This window comes from Dendrobates tinctorius, unplaced genomic scaffold, assembly GCF_039654945.1.
Source record: "Dendrobates tinctorius isolate UK_male_01 unplaced genomic scaffold, ASM3965494v1 ptg000031l, whole genome shotgun sequence".
NCBI classification, from domain to species: Eukaryota; Metazoa; Chordata; class Amphibia; order Anura; family Dendrobatidae; genus Dendrobates; species Dendrobates tinctorius.
In genome coordinates this window covers 10,287,025-10,301,642 of record NW_027361699.1, presented here as the reverse complement: position 1 = coordinate 10,301,642, position 14,618 = coordinate 10,287,025, and the positions used below count along the sequence as shown (strand labels likewise).

General features: G+C 40.0%; 1 protein-coding gene across 1 annotated transcript in view; it reads left to right on the top strand.

The window, feature by feature from the left end:
- Positions 1-14,395, top strand: part of LURAP1L (leucine rich adaptor protein 1 like) — a 61,929-nt gene extending 47,534 nt beyond the window's left edge. Inside the window, exon 2 of the mRNA XM_073572181.1 lies at positions 13,671-14,395. Within this exon, the coding sequence (XP_073428282.1) occupies positions 13,671-14,048 (378 nt within the window). The 3' untranslated portion in view covers positions 14,049-14,395. The remainder of the gene's footprint in view (positions 1-13,670) is intronic.
- Positions 14,396-14,618: the final 223 nt, after the last annotated feature.

Below are 14,618 nucleotides of genomic sequence, written 5' to 3'. Positions count from 1 at the left end.
GAAGTTGAATAAAATGATACATTGATATCTGCAATTCAATGTGTTCTTCCATAGAAATCTATATTTTTCTTAACATGTAAATGAGCTCGGTGCATTACCAGTGTGAGACATGTAAATGAAGTGTAAGTCACTACATGTCTCACAATGGCATCGTCCACTTTAATTTGAAATAAGGTTTAGAGGCAGATTGTCAAGGTGATCTATTTCTACTGGAAAGATTGTATGTTGTGAAGAGGGTGAAAGAGAAGGGAGGAGATAGAAGCAAAACTCCGCCCTCCTCTTCCACCTCCCATATACATAGAATCTGATCAATAGCAGTTATTATCTCTTATCTCAGTAATAGGAAAGTCTATGTTCATCTGAATTAGAATTTTGAAAATGGATGATCAGACCTGGCACAGAAAGAAGCAGATTTTTTGTTTGATTGCAAAGATGCTTATTTTCTCATGTTCTATTGATTTGTGTAATAAAAATTAAAATGATGGTTACACGTTAAGCTTGTTAAATGGGTATTCTCATGTTATTAAATTGCTTTCGTTAACTAGACAGCATGAAAATATTCAAGTTTCCAATTGACTTGCTTTGTCTATCTACTAGTCTCCTGCAATGAGAACTTTTATCTTTCATAGTGTACAGCTGGTTTCCATGGAGCTTGGCCACTAGTGCATTCATAAAGTCAAATGGCGCTCCTACCTTTCTGAACCTTGCCATGCATCCAAACAGTAGGTTTTCCCCCACACATGGGCTATCGGCATGTTCAGGATAAATTGCACAACAAATTTTTGGATCCATTTTTTTTTTTCCTGTTACCCTTGTGAAAATAAAAAAATGTAGGTCCAACTTAACATTTTCTAGAAAAAAAGTTAAAGGTTCATTTTTTTCCTTCCACATTCTAAAAATTCCTGCACCTAAAGGGGTAAAATAAAGTTCTTGAATGTGGTTTTAAGCACCATGAGGGGTGAAGTGACACCATTCTAGAAACTTTTGGGTATTTTCTGTCAAATAGACCCTTCAAACTCACTTCAAATGTTAGATGGTCCCTAAAAAAAATGTTATTGTAAATTTTGTTGAAAAAAATAGAAATCGCTGGTCAACTTTTAGCCCTTATAGCTTCCTAAGAAAAAATAAATAAGTTTCCAAAATTGTACTGATGTAAAGTAGACATGTGAGAAATGTTATTTATTAACTATTTTGTGTAACATACAGTAACTATGATTTAAGGGCATAGACAAATTTCTTTGTTTTTCACAAATAAACGCAAGTCATATCAATGACATTTTACCACTATATTGAAGTACAATACGTCACAAAAGCAGTCTCAGAATTAGTGGGATCCGTTGAAGCGTTCCAGAGTTATTACCACATAACGTGACAGTGATCAGAATTGTAACATTTGGGCCAGTCAGGAAGGTGAAAACAGGCTTGGGGGGGAAAGGGGTTAAGCAGTGTCGAAAATAGGAATATGTACAAAAGATAGAATAGATCTACCATGAGTCAAGGCTTTTGTGTTCTGACACGTGCTGCATTGTTCTGTTGAGAGGAATATTAGTGGCTTGTTTATATCTTGTTAGAACTTGACATCAAAAAGCATCATAAACCTAAATATCTGTTATGTGTCTCTTACATGTCCTATTATAATTGTATGCTTCATTCTATAATTTCCTCCTTCTATCATTTTGGATCTATGCGTGCACACAACTGCAAACACATTCTTCATGGGTTATATTTTGATTGCCTGTTTGAATGGTTTATGATGTGACTCCCTGTCCTAGAGGTATGTCTGTCTTTTTATTGTATCCTTTGTGAAACACAACAGCTTTATTGTGGTTCGGCACTAAAACAAGATCACTTACATACACAAACTTTAAGACCAGATCTTGTTTTGATAGCACACCAATCTTTCAATCTTTGTTTCATTTTGCAATGAAAGTCCGTGTTATTCTTTCGGGTTACTCTTCCCAGGCGATGCTAACATACTCTCCGGCTAACAAAATATCTGCATAATTATGGACATACAGTCTCGTATGAAGGGAGGTCCTTTCAACAGCTGAACAATAAGCTCTTGGTGTCAGCTCTTGTTCTTCCCATTATCTTGTTCATTGACTCACATACCTCTTGTCAGGCTTCACCAGCCCCATCAGCAACTTTCCAAACTAAGTGGAATGTACGCGGTCAACAGCAGAACATAAGCAAAGTATTAAACCGTTCAGAGTTTTTAGAAGACAAAACACTTCTGTTCAAGTTAAAGCATCTATAGTGTTTTCTTATTTTTAAAAAAAAAAATATTTTTTTTCATTCTGTAAGATTTTTTGTAACCAGTGGAAACAAGAGTTCCTTAGAGAACAGTAGTCATCCTTGTGATGGCAAATGATTGACCAAAGAAGTTGAGGCTATGCCTTCCTAGTTCTCAGTTGCAGACTCGGCTGTGGGGCAGCTGTTATGATTGGGTCACCGAGGAGGACAGCAAGCCCAAGCTAAGCCACAGAAAACCAGAGAGGTTGATAACTAAGCGGATTGCAGACCCCTGATCCTATCCACAACACTAGCAGTAGCCGTGGAGCGTGCCTACAATGATCCTAGATGCCTCGGGACAGCCTAAGAGCTAGCTAAGCCTAAAGCAAGAAAGGGGAAATCTAAACTGCCCCAGAGCAAACCCCAAAGGAATAGATAGCCCCCAAACATATATTGTCGGTGAGACAAGATGAAAACACAAACGCAGACAGGAAAATAGACTGAGCAAACGATGGGGCCCACACTGACTAGACAGGACAGGAAAGGAAACAAACTGTCTGCAATCACGCAAAAAACCCTGCGAAAAGGTCCAACACATCTGATGTAAAAATACTGTAGTCACACGACTTCGCCCACTATATCAGAACTCTGGTATATTCTGAAAGCAGAGCAAAAAGAGGCCAATCTAATAAGGGACAAAAAACAAACTGGCACAAGCAGTAACATATGGATGGTGATTCAGCACAGCCCCAGCCGGAGCTGGCTGACCACACAAAACTGAAATAGACAAAACCAGATCAAATGTGAACAGAATAGAAAAAGAACACTTAGCTGAGCATGCAGGGACTGAGCTGGAAACTAAGACCTCAGGAGGCAGGAAAAAATCACCAGCAGGGATAGATGGAGTCGGCTGTCTTAAATCCAGTCTGAAACCCCAGATCTCCAATCGTCGTCCTCATTATCAGGTGGCAAGCCTCTGTTAATCAGATCAGCTCCATTGCCTCCAGTAACCACCAGAGGGAGCCCAGAAAGAGAACTTGCAACCCCTCCATCAACCTGACCAGCTCCACCACCTTCAGCAGTAACCAGAGGTAGGCCAGAAAGCGAATTCAGAACAGGCAGCTATTCCAGAAATCTGCACCTTTCTCAGATTTAGATCCGATCAGAGTTCTCTAGGAAGCTTAATGCTTCCAGAGTTACATGTACTGAAGAGGGCTTCTTATGTGTTTATCTTGTATATTATTACATTATGGGACGAAAAGGGGATCTAGGAGGAGTAATGGTAATGCTACATTTTGCTTGAGTCCTCATTTAAAAGGAGATTTAATCCTATAATGTAATAGGAGTGCTTTATCAGGCTCCTAATAACATTTTTAATCATGCTTGTAATACAGGTAAATGTTTGTGAAAAAAACAATATATACCGTAATCCCAACGCTAATGCACTCGGACCAGTCCAGGAGCGCTGTGGCGCATTCCTACATCTCACTTGTATCATGTCCTTAGTGCCAATGCTGACAAACCAGCGTGAGAAGAGGCGAGGAGAATTTGGATGACTTCTCCTTGTCCCTGCTCTCCCTGGTTTGTCAGTCATGCCGAATAAGATGTCGTGATACACAAGATCAAACATTGCTATTTCACAGATGGCAATAACTGTTACTTGTAATAAAGACATGATTAAACCGTTATTAGGGTCTCATAAAGCAATCTAATGTATAATAGGGGTACATTCCCTTGACTTGTTTTCTTTAAACTCAACATATGCCGTACAGAATTCAGCTTCAAGGCTTCCATTAGATGGGTTGCTACACTTTATAAGTGCAAAGAGCGATGAAAAATTCTGTTTTCTGCTCTGGGCGACCCAGTGCATTCACTTATAATGATTTCTAATGGAACATGTAATGCTACAATTTCTTATGGCTACTAACTAAGTCCAGTTTCAGCAGCTTTAATATAGGCCAACAGTATAACATCGGTGGGGATCAGCCGAAATCTTCTGTAGAAGTTTAAATAGGAGATAAACAGCAGTGCTCAGAAACAACCTCAAAGTATTGGATGGGATTGCTGTGTTCTGACTATACGTTACTTGTACCCAACCTAAGCTGGAGCAGAGGAAAGTGAAGCCAGTGCTGACAGGCCACATTGCCATTAGCTTCCCATTTGTTTTAAAGTAGAATCTGAGTACCCTTACTGTCACACAAGTCACACAATAACCATGTAAGAGCATGGGCCGTGAAATAATTCCTGGTAATGTAGATGTCAATACAGATGCATTTCAGGAAATTTGATAAATCTGAAGAAGGCTGTTAATCAGTAGAGGGCAGAATTCCTGTCCATGAGCTAGGGTTTGCATGACAGCGGCTTTGGCATACATTCTCACTAGATCTTTTGAAAACATTTGTAAAGTAACCTCTATAGCCCAAAGTTGGCACCAATTTCGATCTTTTTCCAGATGTGAAAGTCCACAGCAGGACAGACTTTTTAACAATAGAGTTTTTACACCTTGGTTTACATTACAGAATAGGGTTTAATCTGACAAAAAATGAATTGTTGAACGTACCAGACTCTGCGTAAATGTACGTCAGCTGAGGAAGCAATTGAAATTATTTTTCTTAGTTGGGTATCTTGGTTCTTGTTTTCCCCTTTTCATGTTTGAGAATGATTGGATGAAAAATCAGTGTGTCTAGAGTGGGAGAAGAGGGTTGCATTGACAATCCAACACAATGGGCAGCACTTTGAACATATTTTATACGTGGTCATAAACTTGTAAATAACTCATGAAAGAATAAAGTTATGTTAAAACCAAGCACACCATTGTTTTTCTTGTGAAATTCTCAATAAGTTTGATGTGTCACATGACCCTCTTCCCATTGGAAAAAATAAAGTTGAATCCAAAATAGCCGATTTCAAAATGGCCGCCATGGTCACCACCCATATTGAAAAGTTTCCTTCCTCCTATATACCAATGTACCACAAACAGGAAGTTGATATCACCAACCATTCCTATTTTATTTAGGTGTATCCATATCAATGGCTCACCCTGTATATATACTGCTCTAAAAAATAAAGGGAACACTAAACAATAATTCTATTTTTTAGTGTTCCCTTTATTTTTTGGAGTAGTATATATATATATATATATATATATATATATGAGTGCGTGTGTGTGTCACTGACATTTAGGAGATCGGTGAGTAAAAATCGGACAGCATTCACATGGTTTGAGTGCTGTGTGATTGATTTTTTTTTTATTACATCCATAGGCGAGTCTTGGTGTCAATCGTAGCATGCTGCAATTTTACACTCACGCCAAATACGCCTGAGAAACAAACGCTGATGTGAGCTGCCCCATAGAATAACACTAGGCCGAGTACTAGGCGATGTTTTCTCACATAGCACGTGGCCGTATTCTACGGTAGTGTGACCCCGGCCTAAGAGCCCACATATTAGGGACATTTCAGACCAGTCACTTATTTAGGTCAGTGACCTGAAAAATGGAATTTATAGCCAATGATACAGGTTTTGATTTCTGAATACAAATAACATTTTCCGTGTCAAATTACTCGAAGAACAAGTTTAATAATAAGATTAAAAAAAGACACAACTCTGAGCTGTACAGAAAAACCCCTCTGTATAAGCAATGTCTTCAGATGTGTCTGTGGTAAGCACAAATCACTCATAACAAGGCCAGCAACAAATGTCTTTTGTCAGACTGGGATTTTTGTACTCGCATGCTTCCTGGTACAGGACAATACTGTCTGATGCTTGGATTTAATTGTTTATACGGAGAATACCGATGCTTTTCTCTGTAGGCTGCTTGCAGTACCATGCTTTGTATCCATTCTACAAGGCTGGTAGGTGAAGGACTTTCTGTAGATTATAACATTAATCAAATCTGAAAATCAATCATAAAAAGTGTTTTGTTTGTTTTCATTGTTTTACAGTCCTTTAACTATTAAAATATAGCTAGTATAACAATCAGTTTTTAGGTAGATTTAAGCTACAGTTGTGGCCAAAAGTATTGACACCCCTGCAATTCTGTCAGATAATACTCAGTTTCTTCCTGAAAATGGTTGCAAACGCAAATTCTTTGGTATTATTATCTTCATTTAATTTGTCTTAAATGAAAAAACACAAAAAGAATTGTCCTAAAGCCAAATTGGATATAATTCCACACCAAACATAAAAAATAGGGTGGACAAAAGTATTCGCACTGTTCGAAAAATCATGTGATGCTTCTCTAATTTGTGTAATTAACAGCACCTGTAACTTACCTGTGGCACCTAACAGGTGTTGGCAATAACTAAATCACACTTGCAGCCAGTTGACATGGATTAAAGTTGACGCAACCTCTGTCCTGTGTCCTTGTGTGTACCACATTGAGCATGGAGAAAAGAAAGAAGACCAAAGAACTGTCTGAGGACTTGAGAAACCAAATTGTGAGGAAGCATGAGCAATCTCAAGGCTACAAGTCCATCTCCAAAGACCTGAATGTTCCTGTGTCTACCGTGCGCAGTGTCATCAAGATGTTTAAAGCCCATGGCACTGTGGCTAACCTCCCTAGATGTGGACGGAAAAGAAAAATTGACAAGAGATTTCAACACAAGATTGTGCGGATGTTGGATAAAGAACCTCGACTAACATCCAAACAAGTTCAAGATGCCCTGCAGTCCGAGGGAACAACATTGTCAACCCACACTATCCGTCGGCGTCTGAATGAAAAGGGACTGTATGGTAGGAGACCCGGGAAGACCCCACTTCTTACCCCGAGACATAAAAAAGCCAGGCTGGAGTTTGCCAAAACTTACCTGAAAAAGCCTAAAACGTTTTGGAAGAATGTTCTCTGGTCAGATGAGACAAAAGTAGAGCTTTTTGGGCAAAGGCATCAACATAGAGTTTACAGGAGAAAAAAAGAGGTATTCAAAGAAAAGAACACAGTCCCTACAGTCAAACATGGCGGAGGTTCCCTGATGTTTTGGGGTTGCTTTGCTGCCTCTGGCACTGGACTGCTTGACCGTGTGCATGGCATTATGAAGTCTGAAGACTACCAACAAATTTTGCAGCATAATGTAGGGCCCAGTGTGAGAAAGCTGGGTCTCCCTCAGAGGTCATGGGTCTTCCAGCAGGACAATGACCCAAAACACACTTCAAAAAGCACTAGAAAATGGTTTGAGAGAAAGCACTGGAGACTTCTAAGGTGGCCAGCAATGAGTCCAGACCTGAATCCCATAGAACACCTGTGGAGAGATCTAAAAATGGCAGTTTGGAGAAGGCACCCTTCAAATATCAGGGACCTGGAGCAGTTTGCCAAAGTAGAATGGTCTAAAATTCCAGCAGAGCATTGTAAGAAACTCATTGATGGTTACCGGAAGCGGTTGGTCGCAGTTATTTTGGCTAAAGGTTGTGCAACCAAGTATTAGGCTGAGGGTGCCAATACTTTTGTCTGGCCCATTTGTGGAGTTTTGTGTGAAATGATCAATGTTTTGCTTTTTGCTTCATTCTCTTTTGTGTTTTTTCATTTAAGACAAATTAAATGAAGATAGTAATACCAAAGAATTTGTGTTTGCAATCATTTTCAGGAAGAAACTAAGTATTATCTGACAGAATTGCAGGGGTGTCAGTACTTTTGGCCACAACTGTATTTCCAAAACTTTGACTTGGAGCCACATGTGGCTCTTCAGTCCATATAACTGTTGTTGCAAACTAGTGATTCAGAATCAGGTATAGACTGGTACTGAAATTCAGCCCTGGCATTTGAAATCACACCGGCCCATGCTGTCTCTGTCCCCAAGCACCAGATGGGATATATTACTAATATTACCTTGGATGGAGGAAAGCAAGATTTACTACAAGACCAATATTTCTAATGATACCTGTGACCTCCTGGGGTAAGTGATGGAGTCTGCAATTTTCAACTTTGTGCTTCGTCACAACTCTTAATAGTATAAGTGTCATGAGAACACCGATTCTATTAACAACGTAGCAGACAAGGTGGCCACGACCAGACAGGCCCTTTTGGCATTTGCCAGATGGCCAGTCCAGCCCTCTTCAGAATCCATTTTGGTGATCCAATTGGCATCTATGATGGAAGAGTATTGTGGTTTCAATCTTTAGTAGCCCATTGAATCCTTTTCTAACTCCAGGCCTAAGGCTTGATTTATACTACCTGAACGGCAGCATTAAATAACAACCGATCTGCTACATGTTTGTTTCTATTTGATTAATGGGCTGTTTAGACAAGTTGACCACATTTAATATGCACACAGAGCGATCAGTAATGGGTTATTCTGTGTGCAGCACTGTTCACGGCAGCACATGCCTTGTTTACCCAGGATGATGTGCTACCAAGAACAATGATCTTTTAAGTAGACCATAAGATTATTTTGCCCAACGAATGAGCATTTTGCTCATTTGTCGAGTGATCAGCAGCCTGTTTATATTATATGATTATCCTGAAACTAATGTTCCTAGGAATGCTCGATCATGATAATTGTGGAGTATAAAGGCACCTTAAAGTGGTTGGCCACTACTTTTACAATGATGGCCTATCCTTAGGATAGGTCATCAATGTCTGATCGGCCTGCACCCTCCGCCGATCAGCTGTTATCGGCAGCCGCCAGCCGGAAGTGCTCACTTGTCAAGCAACTCCGTCTACTCCTACTGGCCACTGCAGAACTACATATCCGCCTCCTATTGGTTTGAATAGAAGCAACTCAGCAAGTAAGTTCTTCCAGTCGCCAACACCAATAACAGCTGTTCGGCAGGGGTGCTGTGTCGGACCCCGGCCTGTCAGACATTGACCTATCCTAAGGATACATCATCAATGTAAAAGTAGTGGACAACATCTTTAAGTCTACTTCCCAGTACAAAGAAGAAGAGGAATATTTGGGAATATTTTCTTTGCATTCCTTATTTTTGGAAAGAATGATGTTTAGACAAATGGATATAAAGCAAATAGTTACATCACAGAGTGCTCAAAGAGCTCAGTTCATCTATTTCTTTACATCCATTTTAACTCTTTACAGACTCTCAAATGACAGATATACTTGTAAGTAGATTGAGAAAGTGAAAAGAAATTTTAAAGTATTTCTGTACATAAAAGGGGATAATTTACTTTGATATTGGATTGAAGTAACTCCAAGACTATAGCTGTGGGCAATCATTTATACTTTGATCCACTGGTATGGGGGTTACCTCATCGTTCAGTTTTAATATTATTGTTTAACTTTATAAACAAAGAAGTATTGATAAATGTTAATGTAAATCAGTTTAATAATATTTGTAATAAGAGGCATGGTGAATTCTGGTTTCAAGGAAAGATTTTGAAGACATTTTAGAAGATAAGAGGGTAAAAGTTCAGTCCTAAGATGTAAAGCAATTTCTCGTCTAGGAGGACATTGAAAGCTGTAATGTCACCCTACATCTGCTAATTGTTTTCATGGAAAAAGAATAACATTATTTACAAAAAATGTAAATGTATAAAAATATATCAGTAAATATGCAAAAATATAGATGTACATGTATAAAAATATTATATATGCCATTTCTTTAGGGAACATGCCAGGTCCCCCATAACATTTAAACCTCTAATACATGTTAGGACCTTATTCCTGCATTAAAATAAAGGACTAGTCTATTAGCATGTCAACAGATTGGTCTTACCCCAAAGGTGTTATTTAAGTTCTCGCAAATTTTTCCAGACCCATGAATCTTTCCCTTGTGCATGGCATCTTTATTGATTGAACATGCTCAAATAAGATGGGTTTACAGTCCTACATCTGTGCTTTAGAAGCCTCTGAGCTTGCCTAGGCCCCAAAGACATCAGAAGCACCAAATTCATGGGTCTCAAAAGAATGGGACAGTAGAGAACATTAATCAGGGGGTTGTGATTGTGGAAATTAAGGCAGGACTAGCTTGTCGGACACCCCTATGGGCCAGTCCTGCTTAATTTGCCTACAATGAAACCACAAACCGATGATCAAAGGCAGCAATGCTGATAAAGTAGAAATAAAGTCAAAACTCATAATCAAAGGAAAATAATTGCTGCGAATCAGGGACTAAATGTGGACTAGTCGGTTCTAAATACTCAGACAAAAGGGGGAGTGATCTGTGAAGGACCACAAATACGTCCAGAAGTCCATTAAAATACAAATCTTTATTAAACAAATATGCACAGGAAAAGGTGAAAGTGGGTACAACCACTAGGCACTAAGGCTAGTTTCACACTTGCTTTTTTTTGCAGCGCGTTTTTCCCGCAAAAAAACGCATTGAAAAAACGCATACATAAGCATACAACTGCTGCGTTTTTTCAAGCATTTTTATGAGCATGCATGAAAAAAACGCAGCGTTTTTATGCGTTTGTATGCGTTTTTAGCGCGTTTTTACCGCGTTTGCGTTTTTTTCCAACATTTTTAGGTGGCCCCTCTTACACTACCCAAACCATGACTTTACTAACCCTAACCCTGACCCTAACCCTAACCCTGACCCTAACCCTAACCCTGACCCTAACCCTTAACCAAATCATACTTAACCCTAACCCAAACCCTAAACCCTAACTAACCCTAACCCTGACCCTAACCCTGACCCTAACCCTGACCCTAACCCTAACCCTGACCCTAACCCTTAACAAAACCATACTTAACCCTAACCCTGACCCTAACCCTAACCCTGACCCTAACCCTAACCCTGACCCTAATCCTTAACAAAACCATACTTAACCCTAATCCTGACCCTAACCCTGACCCTAATCCTTAACAAAACCATACTTAACCCTAACCCTAACCCTAACCCTGACCCTAACCCTTAACAAAACCATACTTAACCCTAATCCTGACCCTAACCCTGACCCTAATCCTTAACAAAACCATACTTAACCCTGACCCTAACCCTAACCCTGACCCTAACCCTAACCCTGACCCTAACCCTTAACAAAACCATACTTAACCCTAATCCTGACCCTAACCCTGACCCTAATCCTTAACAAAACCATACTTAACCCTAACCCTGACCCTAACCCTAACCCTGACCCTAACCCTAACCCTGACCCTAACCCTAACCCTGACCCTAACCCTTAACAAAACCATACTTAACCCTAATCCTGACCCTAACCCTGACCCTAATCCTTAACAAAACCATACTTAACCCTAACCCTGACCCTAACCCTGACCCTAACCCTAACCCTGACCCTAACCCTTAACAAAACCATACTTAACCCTAATCCTGACCCTAACCCTGACCCTAACCCTTAACCAAACCATACTAAACCCTAACCCTGACCCAAAACCCAACCCTAACCCTGACCCTAACCCTAACCCTAAACCCCCTTAACTAACCCTAACTCTAACTCAAACCCCTAAATTCCATGGTTAAAAAAAAAAAACGCATATGCAAAAAAACGCTTACATGAGCATGCCAGTGCGCACATATGCGCATCCATAGGCTATAATGGCCCTTTTTAGCGCAAAACGTGCGCATATGTGCGCATGCGCTTTTTTGCAGGGCCAAAAAATGCAACATGATGCGTCTGGAAAATCCAATCGCACACCCCAAAAAAACGCAGCGCATGAAAATCGCATACATGCGCTTACAAGCGCGCAAGTATGCGCACCCATGTTAAAGATAGGGGAAAAAACGCATGCGCAGGTTAGCGTTTTTTTCCAGCGCTAAAAAACGCAAATGTGAAACCAGCCTTAGGCGCTGTAAAAACAACACAAGGATATCTGACCCAGTACTGATAAAAATATCTCCATATATGGTCGGTAACAAGAAAAAACTGACAATTGTGAGGATTAGAAAATTTAGACCCATATCAATTGAACCTGATTTATCAGGTGATGCTAAACATCAATGGCACCTCATAGCATATTATACATAGTTAGGAAGGAATAAGTAATACCTGAAGTGTGGATCCTATGCAGGGGCGTCAGGGTCAGGGCGTCCACTCGACGTACGTTTTGGAGCTAGTCCTTCATCAGGGGCATGATAGGCAAAAGAAACTGAGGGGTTTACATACCCGCCGGACCGGAAGTGGTGGAGCCGCGGACTGGATGTGACGCATGCGTCACCGGGCAACCTCTATGAAATGACTGGCACAAATTTACTTTTGTAGTGAATATCAAAAGAATAATTTTCATGCAGAGAGAGGGCTCTAAAAAGTCATAGTGGTGGTTTTTAGCATTGGATGATCTGACAAGTTCCCTTAAATGTAGTTCAACCACTCGGCTCAGCAAGGAATTTTTCCCTTTTAGGACAACTTGGCCTAGGTTTTTCTAGAGGTTGTTCATTTTTCTTTTGATGAATGGTATCTGGTTTTGTTTTTCTCCAGTTTCTTACATTTTCCTTCATTTAGGAGAACTTGCAAGGTTGTCTTTTACTCAACCATGCACCTATGTAAGTAGACCAGTGGAAGGAGGAAAGGATGGCGTGTACTAAAGATCGGTGAGAAGGTTTAGGATATTGATCTAGTGAAATTAGTTAAAACTTCTGGTATCAAATGCCGCATCTCTGTGGGAGTGAGTATCCAAATGTCAAAGAGAGCCAAGTCCACATAGCGAAGGCAGAGACCTTTTCTTGCCATCTGTGCCGTCTCATTTCCTGTATACACAGCGCTAAAGAAGCATTGTGTATGCAGTAATAGGAAGCACTGATGGCGCTGCCTCCTCCATACACATCGGTCATGTGATCGCTGTGTATAAGGAGCGAACAGGAGCTGCTGGGACATAGGAAACAAAAATAGCTCTGCTATGCCGCCAGGAGACAGCACTTCCTTTGTAACTGGGGCTAATACCCCAGCAACAGTTAAAAGGGAAATATGATGAAAACTGCCCTCTTGCAGAACTGCTCCATCTTCTGATAGTGGCAGCAGAAGGGTACTACACATCCGCCTCCTATTGAATTGAACAGGAGGCGGATGTGTAGTACCCTGCCAGAAAACGGAAAAGCTTCGCAGTCGAGAAGTTCCAGCTGGCGGCAGATGACAACGAGAACAGCTGATTGGCAGGGGTGCCAGGTGTCAGATCCCAACCAATCAGACATTGATGACATATCCTAAGTATCGGTCATCAATGAAAAAGTAGTGGACCACCTCTAAAAGTAAAAGGGATTTTGATTTTGAAAACCCCTGCCCAGTGAACAGCTGACTTTTGGGGGAAAATCTGTGATCTCTGAAGAACATGGCAGCATTACAATTTTTGTAAAGTGTTTCTAAACTCTTGCTAAATAAGCCCAGGGCATTGACCATACAAACCCATTATATGGTTACAAGATTTTTGGCGCCGTTGTTGTCTGAGTATATTCTTAGTATGGTACCACTATGTAAATAATGAATTGTCTCTTCTTTACAGTAACTGCATCTTTATTGAGCATTTATTCTGCACTTTTTTTACATGGAGCAAATGATATTTTATCCAGAATTTTGTTTTGTTTCCTTTTCCTTACAGATCTATCTTCGCGCTACTGATGTGAAATTGATGAGGCAGTTGCTCATTATCAATGAAAACATTGAATCTATCAAGTATATGATGGAAGAAAAGGACATCGTCACCAGCCAGGGCAGCAGCCTAAGTGGAAGCCTTTGTAGTTTACTCGAGAGTCGGGATAGTTCATTGCAAGGAAGCTACACCAGTTTACATGGCTATAGTGATGGCATGGATGACATATCGGTGGGCAGCTACTTGGATACACTAGCAGATATTGTCCCTGGACATTGTACCCCAGATTTTGACCAGTATAATGACGTACAACAGAACCCTGACGACTTCCAACCACTATGCAATGATTCCAGCCATCAATACGATGAATATTATTGCTTTAGATAGGATTACTCTATCACGTATGTCCATATTGGACAGACCACATATTTTCTTCATTGTTCTAACAGATCAGAAATAAGACAACTATGATGTACACGAGTTTTGAGAAGCTGTATATGTGTTTGCTACCCTCTTTTTCCACACGTTCAGGTGCTATTTATTAAATGACTTGGAATTTTCCATATTTATAATGTTCTTGATTGAAGACTGCAATATTAATAATCTGTTTCATAATAAGTCAGGGAAAGGGTTATGCATTACCTTTAAACTGCCACCACTTTTTACGCTATTTTGAATTGTTTTGTGTTTTCTATCTGTATTTAACAAAATAAAGCACAGTGTCACTAAGTACAGTACATGTCACATGTTTTTTTTCCTGCATGCATAGTCACGGCGGTATAAGGGTATGTGCACATGTTGCAGATTTGCTTTTGTAAAATTCTGCGCGGATTCTGCCTTTCTTGGCAGAAAACGTAGTTGAAATTCCGTGCAGATTTGATGCGGATTTCCATGCGGATTTGTATGCGTTTTGATTGCAAAATAAAGATATATTATTTAACACAAAAAAAAGAATTG